We start from the raw sequence: 13,079 nt of genomic DNA, 5'->3' as shown, positions 1-13,079 counted from the left end.
ATAGATCCTTTTGGAATGAAAATTGGCTTCAGAATCTGAAGTATGAAATTCAATTTTTTATATATTTAAATATTTCAGATCTCAGGTTTTGCATATCTTTGAAGCAGAAAAAATCATGTGACTGAATTTCACAACAGAAAGAAGAGCTTTAGCAACATGAAGCACCCATGGCAAATGGCAACTTTCTGCAAAATAAAACTCACCAGATTCGACAGTTCTAATACACACTTATTACTACTTTATTGCTACCACTAGCTATTTTTAATCATTTACCTCTCACTGGCATCTAGACTTTTATTTCTAAAGCCTAATAAAAGAAAGAAAGAAGGGTGGAATCTGAGCTGAGAAGCATAATTTAAACAATGCTTCACCAAATATAGAGTTTCAGAAATGATTTTCTCCCAAGAACTCCCAGCCAGCCAGCTAGATAGCGGTAGAGTTTGAAACGATTCAGGGTTTGGACTGGGCCATACCAAAAAACCAGGGGAATGTTCAGTGAAACTTGTGCAGCTGCATAGATTCACATTTATGCAGAACAGATTTTACATCTTTTTAGTTTAATTCCAAAGTTTTATTTTGCAATCATTGTGTGTGGACATAACTGATCAAACACACATTACCCGCTTGCGGTACTCATATACAACAAAACACAATTGAGACAGATCTCAGTCACAGCAAAACAGAATGTGGCACCGCAGAAAGTATTCCCACTTTCAAATGTGTGGGCTAGAGACAATCTGATACATTCAACAAGAAAACCAAATAATAAATGGTTGATATTTTCCATTTTGTCCTCTCATTGTTGGAGAAGCCATAGCAGCATAACAGTGGGGGGGAAAAAAAACAAAAACCATTGCTGGACAACTTTAAGAAGAACACAAAACTCATTAGGGTCAGAGATGAGAAAGTCATGCAATTCCTGCACATCTCAAATTTCCTCGGAAACTTCCAAAACCCAAGGCAGAGGAGACTGCAGCCACCTTCCTCAGACAGTGAGCAACGTATCTGCGCAAATACGTTTGGAGACTGGAATTATTGTTAATCTGTACCATATGCTCCAACAAACTGCTGCAGAGGCACGTAACCGCTGTGCCACGGTGGACTCGGTCTGCAGCGGCTCTCCCTGTAGCAGCTCAGAAAGTGCGTATCTGGAGTGTGCCTATCTCGCGTATGGTAAGAGATGGGCAGACGGGGTTGCAGAGGAGAACACCACAGACCCCTGCAGTTAATACTGTACAAGCTCCTGAGTTGTGCTGGGAAATCCTATTGAACTGTCTCTGCTAACCTGTTCAGAGCTGGGCTCCAAATGCAACTGTTTGAGTAACTCTAAGATGATTTCGTCTGGTTGTGGAAATCCAATAGGACTGCCGTATCAGGACAACAAGGCATGTTACCAAAGTTATCCAGTAGCAATGTTACCAACAACTAATGCCTACAATGTGCATTGAAGAACACCACTAAGTACTAAATTCTATTAACTGTAACAATCATAATGGATTGCAATCCTGCCACCTTGACTCAAACCGGATCACATCATATGCCGTTAGCGGCACTAAAGGCAAAGTAAGGTGCTTCTCTCTTGGAATGAGGAGGTCTGAACTTGCCTGCTAATACATGCCCTATAGGCAGAAGGGGAAGACTTTTTTCCTGAAACTGAGTGGAGGGGTGGCATGCAAGAGGATTTTCACATAACCACCCATTTGGCAAGCCTCAGAAAACCCCAAATAACAGCTGGAATAGGCAACTAAAGCAAGAAAGAGGACATACCCATTTGCTGTATAAGTCTACAAGTGATTACTAGAAGACATCTTGCTTCCTTTTTCTCTTTAGTATTTGATTAGCTTCTATATATGATTATCAGTGGGTATAATTCTGATTCACTCTATTTCTTAATAATAGCACCAACATCATAAATCTGATTCCTCATTCTTAATTCTCTTACTCGTATTTCTTTACTCATTTTCTTACTTACTACTGTGCCTCTATCCCAGTAAAAGAGCATAAATCCTGGCTTAAAGGATCAGACCATTTTTCTCCTATTACCCAATAGTGAAATTGCTCTATTAGATAATCTACATTGTCAGCTTACAATGTGTGCAGTAAATATGCCACAAATAAATAAATCACAGTATAATGTACATATCATTTAGCAGTAATAGATGAACATTAGGTTCTCTGATTTTAATTTACAATGTAAAACAAAACAATAAACATCTTACAACTCAGGGAAATCTGAACAAAACAACTATTGGAAAGCTATTGTCCACAACATACATACATACATACAAATATATATACACACACACACACATATATATGGGGGTGTATATATGTGTAGATATATATTTATATATACACATATTCAAAACACCCCAAATTTATGAGTTTCTGCATTTGTAAATATACCTTGGGGAAGCAGCTGGCTGTCCCTAAATGCTGCACTTACTTATTAGGCCTTCCTCCTGACAGGGAGCAGCTCTAAGACTTAACAACTTTTCATATAAAATAACAGCTATTTAATTTAAAAGCACTTATTACCCCTCTAAGCATCCAGGTACCTAAGAGTCAAGAAAACTATTCTTGCAATTACAAAGTAGAAAGATGATCTGCCTAAAAAAATCCCAAGTGGAAGGAAATGGATCACGTAACCCCACACAGTCTGCTAAACCTCTCTGTCATGAAATTAAGCAGACTCTGAAGTCAATTTTCCAAAGCATTAAGTAGCTTTGAAACTAAGAAAAATGAACTAGGCCCAGAGCTTCAGAATCTAATGCCTCAAAAAAAGATTAGTGCTTAAAGAAGAATTAGGTACTCAAATTCATTTGAAGATCTTAGTGTTAAGAAATGGCATTTCATTGGGTTACAGGCAAATATTGGCTCATAAGTCTGGTTTCAAAAAGAGCTTAAAAAGAAAAGATACGTTCTCCTTTCTCTCTCCTCCAAAAATGTTTTACCAGCTGCAATGGGCTGGGAAACCTGGTGTTTGATTTTTTTTTTAACGCTGCACCCTACACCTACTACCATAGTTCTTCCACTTCACCATGAAGTTTAGTTTCCCTTTCACATCAAAGCTTCTATAAATAGTCTTAAAAAAATAAACCAGAAATGCAGTGTCATCAATCCAAAAATGACAGGCAACCCTACTACTAGCTGATCAGTATTTGAGAGCTAGACGAGGAAAACCTTTGGGATCTGGGGCTTTCCATTTATAAGAAGCTGGGAGGTGTCTGGATGAAGCAACTGAAAGTCAAAACAGCTGGAAAAGAAACAGGCAGGAGGAGTGTCACAAGTGGTCTTTCAAGTCCTCTGTTCTCATGTGCAACTTAAATGACTATTGGGAAACATGGAGAAATGCAAGCTGGTACCCCTTCAGGTTTGTCTGAATTGATTTTTAGCAGCCCCAGTTCCTGCCGCCTCCGCCATGCCAACCGCACACACATCTCACCATTCATGCACTGAGGTGCTCAGCCAACATCCGCTCACAACTCATCTCCAGTGCCCTCCTCCAAGTCTAGATTCCCCACCCCACTCACCTCAGCACCTAGTTTACAGGTACCCCCAAAAAACTCTGGCTCTAATTTAATTAATCGGCTGCTGCCACGCCAGCCTCACATTTCCTCTAGAATCACCCTAGCTGCTAACAAATTCACCCATACTCACTTTAAACACACTCACAACATACCCAAGGGGGAAGCAGTTCATGCCATAACGTTAAAAATATAAGTTGCACACTGCTATAAACGTACTGAATCAGAGGAGCATGTTTACCCCGTCCCCGAAGAACATTCACGTTTTATACAGCTCCTGTCTTGGCTTCCCCCTTGTCCACTGAAGAAGTGAAGTTTGATTCTTGTTCCCCACTTGATTTCCTTTCTTCTGCACAGTGGTTCATTTCTTGCATTTCTAAAGATACTTTATTCCTTTTGGCAAATGCCTGGCTGATCTCATTAAGTGTCTTATTTTTTGTTTCAGGCAGGACAAAGAACAGGTAGATAGCTCCTGCAGAGCAGATGGCAGCGAACACCAGGAAGCAGTAGGTCTGTAAACCACTCTGTGAAGAGAAAACAAAGGAATCAGTCATTCTAGGTATTAAAGGGACAAAAGTCAGAATAAAAGCAACATCAAGAACTTCTTGAAAGAAAAAATGGGTGGTATGGAGCAACTTTTAAGCAAGTACAATAAGTGCTGGCATTCACTGCAAGCCAGAGTGTCTTAGAAGTTCATAAAAATGCAGGAATCCTTAGTTCTTCCAGCAGCCTGTACAGCACAGACGTGCAAACTCGGGCTCCTGGCAGGGGAGCGCAGATCCGCAATCTGGACGATGCTGGGAGGCACCAGACTGCAGTTCCCGACTGCGGGAGCAATGAGAGCAGGTGGAGGGACCATGGTGTCTTCAACACACAAGGCTCAACTGCCTCTTGCAGTTGTTTGGTATTTCTGGAAATGAGGCAGATTTTTTTACTGAAATATTCTGAAAAGTAGCTCTCAAAATCGAGGGACAAAAAATGTGGCACTCTTTTGTAATATTGTGCACCTGTCCTTAACAAATGAGAAAACTGTCATAGCCAGAGGCATTTGCAGCACACTAGCTACAAGCTCTGAGATTTACGGAAAAAAAACAAATGCCGAAAATCTGTATAATTTCTAAGTTTACAGGGGCTTACAGCAGAAAAAATCCATAAAATATACTTCTTTCACGCTAAAGACAAGTGTAAAAACTAACTGAAAATGAAATACAGGCCATACTTGAAAGTTTCTGATTTTACTGCACTGTAAAAACAGAACAGAGACAGAAGAAGTTAATTTAGACATTTATTATAAATGCTCCAGCCAACTTGAAAGAGTTGTGTTTCATCAAAACATAAGCATTTCTTGCTTGCTGAATATTAGCTCATTTAAAAGCATTCAGTAACATTTTAATAGCACAATTTTGAAAAATATTTGATAATTACGTTATTGCCATCTACACTTTGCTGGAACCAGGATACCAAATCTCTTCCCGGTTCAACAAAGTACCGCCAACCTTTCAGGAAGATAAAAGGGACCAGCCTCCCTGTAAGAGTTTTTGAGCATCTCTCTTCTTCCTCTGCTTGCCTAAATCTATGTCCTTAAAAAGAAATGTCCAGAGAACATGTTTTTGACTTGCTTTTATTAACAAGGTTAAATTAAATAAGAAGTGGTATCTCCAACTACAGAAAACAGGCAATCTCTCCATGGGGCCTTGCTGAAGGTCATGGAATATGAGGAAAACTGGACACGTCTTGCACGTAATCTCAGGTATCCTAAGACAGAGGTTATACTACAGCAAATCACTCAAGACAGAGGAAGCAAAAGTCTGGTGAAGATCAAGCGAGCACCATAAACTCGAATAACTGAACTGCTTCACCAAGTGCTTCGACAGACACCAGCCTCAGCCCCATCTCACAGACCTGCCTGGGTCACCCACCACATGGAGCTGGAGCAAATGCCAGATCTCTGTGTGACACCACTTCAGCTCCTATTCAAAATTTCTTAAAATTTACTCTGTCTATGAGTTCCTGGGAGACGTAGCTTTGTATACATGCGTATTTACAATTGCCATTAAATGTATGTATCTGAAACAATTAAGACACTGATAATGATGCAACCCTGACTTTCCACAACTTTCATTCATTATCCCAGTTCTAAACTATGGACCGGTTGAGCTCCCTCCTTTGGGGGCAGCACAATTCCTAGGACTATTTTTATGTTTCACTTGCTCAATATTTCCTCCTATCTGGTGTGGAAAAACAAGAGTGCTTTCGTGGAAAAATAAAGAAAAAAGAAAAAAAAACTTTTCTGCAGCTGCTTTTTAATATGGCTGATGGCCAATCCATCTAGCCACAATGTTTTCCATGGATAATTCATTACCTAGTTCAGACCTTTGATTCCTGTCTGCAATAGGAAAAGCCAGAAAGTGTATCCTCTGAAATACTGACTATGGACTCTTGAAATCATCAACTTTTTTGTTAAATCCTAGAAGCCCAAACTCCTGAACAACCTGACAATCACAAGCCAACGAGCATGGGCAATGAGAGGGAAAAATATTCCAAGAAGGAAATGGATATTATACAGAGGCAGAAGCAAACAGATTTAGTAAACTGTTTTACTGTTAAAAATAACTTCCCAATAAATCATCCTGTCATGTTAAGAATCCAAACATTGCATCTGGATTCTCTATGTTTGAAATTTTTTCTCAGTTGGACGGTAGGGCTCCAATCTGGAATCACGCACCCAACATGTTACTCTCTTTTTAGACTTGTCATTGAACCAAACCTTCTCTGTGATGATGAGGAACCATTAATGCCTTTTATGAATAAGCCTGGCAGCCAGATGCCATCATTTATCTGCACCTCTTGGTGATGCAACCACAACTTCTCGCCACCTTTCTTACTCCTGTTTATTTCTTTGTTACCTGTTATCTAAATGAGTGTTTATCACCTTCTTTGATTTGTGTCTCCCTAAACATCTGAGCAAACTGAATACCCTTAGGAGCGCATAGTTTATTTGCATATATTTGACATAATATATTTACTTTTATTGGTAATAAACTTGCTTTCTTTCTTTTTTGCAGATCCCTTTCGAAGAAGCCTTCAAGGACATCTAAATGAAGTTCCACAGAGAATAGGCTAGAAGTTAAATTTTGGTACAAAATCTACAAACCTGCAGGAAAGAGACCAAGACTTTGACCTACTTGTGAAGCATGATGGAGCCCTGACTCCTGGGTAGGAACACCCCAGGGCAATCACCAGACACCCTTCTCTCACCTGCCATTCTTTAGTCACAGTTAAAGCTCTTTTTTCTTTAAAACCAGTTGTCATTTATGAGACACAAGAAAAACAAACACTTATGAATATTCGCAGCCTTCTGCAACTCATTCAGAGTTCAACTCATATCACCTGAACTTGTATTTGGCATAGAAGAATGCCATGTGTGAATTAAATTACTCGTAAGTATGAAACTGTCTACCTACATTGCACATCCTGTTAAAGGATGTAGAACAGAACTACTGGATAAAGTAATTAAAGGGAATGTAAAAACCTGACTCCGTAGTCAATAAAAAAACTTACATGGCTGAGATATAACTCAGCCTAGACCTTTGTTTAATTCAGTTTTATCAGTTTCTGATGTATTATGAACAGGCTGGTGCCAGAGGGAAGATACTGAGCGTGGATCAATTAATAGATCGGCCACAGCATATCTAATGTAACGGCATATCAAGTGATCCAGAATGTCAGATGATGTCCGGGGAACAGGGTGAGTGCCCAGCTATTGAATGGCAGCTACTACAGAAAAGGTACCGATAGGCATATCTGACAGGAAAATGGAGCTGAGTCTTTGTTCTGTGAAATTATTATACTTCTATTTATAATATGCATATTATATTATTTGTTGTTAATATTATGCTGATGGAGTCCATACCTACAATTTACTCTGGTGTCTGTAACCTCCAAATCCATAGTCTCCCTCTGTTGTTTTACTCTTACAACTTGCTAGACATGAGAAAAATCTATAGAGACTGTGCAGCTGCCACTGTAGGACTAAACCCCCAGATCTCTGCTCAGTTTGAGAGGCAGACTTATCTGTCTGGGCTGGGAATAAAAAAAATGAGGAAGAACTTTAATTGAAGTCTTGGATGTCAATGAGAAAGGCAGACACTCTGCACCTCTCTGTACTTGGCCCTATGGACATGGTCTCAAGATCCTTCACTGATATGTGCATTCTCAATAACATGAGAATAATGATTATAGACATGATGAAATTTGTAAATAAAATATTTTTCTGCACTTTATGACATCGTTTCACTAATTACATGGGATAGTAGCATCAGTGTTCAAAAGCTGAACACTTACAACCACTGAAAGAGTAGTTTGACTCTTAGTAAAAAAACACCACGTCCAAAGAGCTGGAGGGGAAGGCAAAAGGAGAAAGGGGGAAAAAAGAAAAGAAGCAAAAGCAAGCCAGTTCTGAATGACGATTCTAGCTAAATATGAAACAAAGTCACTGAAAGTATGCAATTTTCATTACTTTTCAGATTTCACACATAAACACGCAGTCCTACAATAGTCTATGCTGCTTAGCTGTTTCCCCCAACAGTTTCTTTGGTACTCCCTGCTCCATCAACACCCAGCGTTCAAGAGTTACGGTCAGATACAAATGTGAATGCCTTTGAAGGGCCAGGCTTTCTACGGGTAATTAAAGACTATCATCTTCCTTCCCTGGTTCACAGCAGAGGGGATGAGAACAGTAAACGTGCTTATTGATACGCGCCCTGGGGGAAAGCACTTTGGACACGCACAGCCTGTTCCTAGTCAGCAGGCTAACGCATCCTCTCCAGGACAGGATTCACACTGCATTTTTCAAGCCCTGTGCAGACTACTAATATATGGGATATTTAAAAGCTAAGCATAAAGTTTTAAACCGCTATTTTGGCATCAGCTTTCTAAGGAGGTTATTTAAAACACAGTGTTTATATACTTGAATATTGAATTATTCATTTTTATTTTCCCTTCAGTCTTACAGCTGAGCAAGGCTGTAATTGCAGAAAAATGGAAAAACAGGAAACAATTCACTATAAACACTTCACACTGATACGACTTTAAGACATGCATGCAATTGCCACAAACAAGAATCGAAGCTGAAGCACCTAAGCAGCCCCCCCAAATCAGATCCCAAGTTCGGCAAGCAAGCAAACCTGACTGTGATGATGATTTGTACCTGCATAACTGAGATGTATGAACAAGGAGGTGCAGCACAGCCACATTTGCTTAATCAGAAAGGTTATAAACATACTCCCAGCTTGTGGAGGGCTCTTGTATACAATATGCTGATTGTACAGAGATTTCCCCTTTCTGTCTTTAAAAAAGAAATTCAGCATTCTTTAGCATTTTAACCATTTTAAACAGACTTTAGAAAGAGTAATGCCAGAATGGATGAGCAAGAAACCTCATTTTTTCAAGTCAAGTAAACTGAAACAAGTAAAAAAATCTGTCACTGAAATAAGCAATGATCAAATTTTTGGTTTTTTGATCAAAAATTTTAACAATTTGCCACTTCCAAAGTCTGCTAGCAGAGAACAGGTTTATGGCTAATAGCTTGTATTCTATGAATATCAGAGTCTATAAAAACATAAAAATAGTTGAGTAGAAGATCATCATGTGCTATTTAACAACAGATCAGTTGATTATCGATTTAATTCATTTTGTAGCAAAGCCTAACTACTAAGTAGGACTGTCATAAATGAAAATAGAAAAACATATTCTAAGGCAGACATGGGAGAGTGAACAAGGAAATGAACAAGTTTTGAAGCAGATTTAGTAAGCTTAACAAACTAGCATTTTTAAAACAACTTTTGACTCCTTCCAGGAAATGATAAAACAGCATTTTCTTATTCTCTGCCAAGCTGATGTTCTCTTATTGAACTGTGGGGCTCTGTGGACTTTCACTGCTCTCATGGAAATGCAATCCAGAAACAAACATGGAAATGCAATCCAGAAACAAACAAAGGTATATTTATTCCATTTATTTTCATTTCCGCTTGATTTGTCATTTAGAGAACAGCAACATTTTATGAATTCTGTCTGGTTTCTCCATTACTTGTCCCTGGAGTCCTACATGGGGACTTGCTGCTGTTTGCTTTGTTTTCTTATTTGCTTTTGGATTTCATAGCAGTGAAGTCAATGACGCAACCATTTTGAACTGGGGCAAGGGGAAGGAAATCTAAGCAAACAGACAAAAACAAACCTGCAGTCAAATTTCACAGTAAGGCTGAAATAAGGCAGCACACAATCCTGCAGTACCACCACAACTCGAAGCAGATGAACAAGCGAATCCCTCTCCCTTCCCAGCTTCTAAATTCTCAGCTTCCAGCATCACGGCCCCTTTGGCACTGCCAACTCCTGCTTGCATTTAGAAGTTGCCATGAAAATTAGAACCACGAGATAGGTGTCAAATTGGGTCTTTGAAGTGGTGAGGTCAGACCATAGTTGTTAGATGTCTTACTAAAATGATTAGCAGCAATATACATTATTCACGCATTCAGACATTCGACTTAACATTGTTTTCTTGGAACTCATGCAACTCACTGAATTGAATGGGTGAGGGCACAAACTCTCTGTGTGACCTTTACTCCCCATCCTTCTGCAGTTTCGGACACAATTTTTGGTTCTACAGAAGGTGTAGGATAATGAAGAAGGGCAGAACACTAAAATACAATGTATGAAATATATTTCTTAAGTAAAAACACAGACAGGAATCTTCAAAAGGACGAACTGCAATTTCAACTCCAACCCTCACCTGCGTCTCCTCATAAAAGTTAACAGATTGTTGTATTTTACACTTGAAGTGGGCTCCTTCTAATTAAGAAGAGTGCTTTTTCCATTATCTAATATTTGGATAGTCTGCATTTCATCTTCTTATCTTTGTGAGGAACTTCAGCTATTTCCCTAAATACAGATACATTGTAGTTACTTTAAACATCCAATATATTTGTAAAAGCTCAAAATAGCTTGACTGAGGGAATCGATGTATATGTTTCTGTGCATACCTTTGTTATTCAAATTCCTGTATTGCATAATAGAAAAAGTCAACAGGTATTGCTACTCATTAAGGAAATAGGAAAACCAAAACACAATCTGGCTAGGTAAATGAAGCTCAGGCAATGACAACGAAAATCTCGAGCCCAGAAATAAGGAAAAAAGAAAACAGAAATGCAAGAGAGCCTCCGATAAGATGTGTAATAACTCAGAAGTACTCCTTCCCCGAGGAAAATAAATTAGGATCTGAAAGGGGGAAAACTAAACACACATCTATGCCTGTGCATTTTGCTAGTACATAATCTGAGCCGAGCCCGCAAGCCTGGTGACACCTGTATTCCATGAGCACCAGCTGGATCACAGTATACAAAAGTGGGTTATTTTTCAAGACACTTTACTCTAAAAAGAAAAGAAAATTAATGTTTACCCAATTTCTTCATGATTTGAACTCTACTGCTGTCAGATGCCTTCCTGCCTAATACATGTAAAAAGCTTTCAGGAAGAAGACACATGAAAATTCAACCGATAGGTTTTTTAAATTCTCTGCATTCTTCACTTAAAAACCAGTCAGCTAGTAAAAGCACTCACTGTTCGGGAGATGTGATGTTCCACCCGGCTATTCGTTTTACTTCCCTGTCATCTCAGCACCTGCCTCCGATAAGTGGAAACGGCTGCAGCCGAAGGGCCAGCCGTGACCCCCTGCGCCAGGGCACAGAAATTAGAGCGTCATCCACCAACCTGGGAACAGGGCACGACCTGAACTACAGCACACTGCAAGAAGCTGCACATCTACAGCCATGCCCTCATTTCAGTGTCCTCGCGCAGAAAGGTTAGGCAAACATCAGCACTCTGCGCCAAGGATCTTTTCACTGGAAAGGTGTTTGCTAGGTGCAAATACAGAGGATATAGGTGGCTTTTCATAATAAATATTTAAAATTATTCTTTTGTAACACATTTTCTATTTACTATAACATCTCCTTAATATAATTCTTTGTTCATGCTCTTAGACTATTCTTTCTTTTAGTTTTCTGAGCTATGGCTCAGAATACTTCCTCACCTTGTTGTCTGAACCTTCCTATGAAAAAAAACCATCACTGGTGGGGGGAAGACATTGAGGGGGTGGCATAGGAGAGCCCTAAAATGTTCCATCAGTTTCTCAAATATAATTAAAGTCTGCCCCAAATCCAGTGATCCATTTGTCCATAGTTAAAAACATATCATTTTCCATTGCCAGTGAACCAGAAAGGGATTACAGAGGTCAGTTCTGTCAGTCGCTTTGGTTACCCAACCTGAAGAGCCAGGCATCTATACATAACTAGGACACTTTTATGCAAGTCTTTATGAGGTCTGAATGTTCATCCCTGGAATCTATAGCATGATGTATCATCTGCTTTACCAATACACCCCAATTTCCAATTAAAGAGAAACAGAGCAAAAATATAGATGATGGAGAATGCATGTAACTATTATAACTTTGCAAAATCAAGCTGTTTTTCCATAGCTGGACAAGATATTTTTAAACTGCACAGTGACATTTATAAGTGCTTGTAAAAATGAGATATACCGTGCTATTTCTCTATCAGAGAGCTGGAAAATATCATTTAGTTTATTACTATCACTGCCTCAGTCTTGCTGCAAAAATACTGCAAGAGAACAATGCTTTTCTTCCGTTTTGGGAGGATACAAGCTCCTACGGCAGAAGAAGAGGGAAAAAGTCACTGCAGTCCTCGAGGACTGTATGTATGCCTAGCAAGATGGAAAAGAGCTTTTTCCCACTTCTGAATGAACCTCACTTAAGTCTCCTTTCCCCCCCCCCCCCCCAAAGGAATTCTAGCAGCAATTCAGTTCTTCTTTGGCATTTAGATAAAGAATCTACATTATCTTCTAGTACAACCATGGGGAGAAATTTGAAGACCTCCACTGACCACTTCCCCAGCACCTCTACTGCTTTCAAAGCTCTTTCTTTGCTGGGGCAACGGGGTGAGCAGCTGGCAATGGGTGGGCAAAGCCTGTGTTCAGCACCAGAATGTGTCCCCGCACCACTGTAACCCTTCTTCTTCCACCTCCTTGTCCTTATTCCTTAACCATGATTAATATGAGAAAGCGGTAAGACAAGAGATGTTTACAGAAACAAGCACAAAACAGCAAGAATATTCAAACTGGATAAAAATGATTAATTTCCTTATCACCTCTCTGGCTTGTCTCTGCTCCCTTGTGACACTGGGAAAGGAGTCATGTCATTCTAAAATTCAGTTTAGTATATCCACGCTAAGATTCCAGCTTCCATAAAACACAAAGCAAGCGGAGTATTTCTTGCATGTGCACTCATGACTTTAACACCCAAAAAGACTCTGCACATTCTTCTAGAAACAAAAATTATTATGACAGAAAACTTCTGGAGAAATCCGCTATGTCAGTTGTCCTGCAGCATAATACTAGTTTACCATGTGATCTTTAACTGCTCTGTAACAATTTAAGGGAACAAACTGAAATATAAAATAAGAATGCAATAGCATGTAGTGAAAA

General features: G+C 39.4%; 1 protein-coding gene across 1 annotated transcript in view; it reads right to left on the bottom strand.

Annotated features, from left to right (window-relative positions):
• Nucleotides 1-538: 538 nt before the first annotated feature.
• Nucleotides 539-13,079, bottom strand: part of SLC2A9 (solute carrier family 2 member 9) — a 107,664-nt gene continuing 95,123 nt past the window's right edge. Inside the window, exon 12 of the mRNA XM_064511430.1 lies at nt 539-4,051. Within this exon, the coding sequence (XP_064367500.1) occupies nt 3,794-4,051 (258 nt within the window). The 3' untranslated portion in view covers nt 539-3,793. The remainder of the gene's footprint in view (nt 4,052-13,079) is intronic.

Source organism: Dromaius novaehollandiae, chromosome 4 (genome assembly GCF_036370855.1).
Source record: "Dromaius novaehollandiae isolate bDroNov1 chromosome 4, bDroNov1.hap1, whole genome shotgun sequence".
Classification (NCBI taxonomy): domain Eukaryota; kingdom Metazoa; phylum Chordata; class Aves; order Casuariiformes; family Dromaiidae; genus Dromaius; species Dromaius novaehollandiae.
Note: the sequence above shows the minus strand (reverse complement) of the source record. Positions and strands in the feature narration are given on the sequence as shown.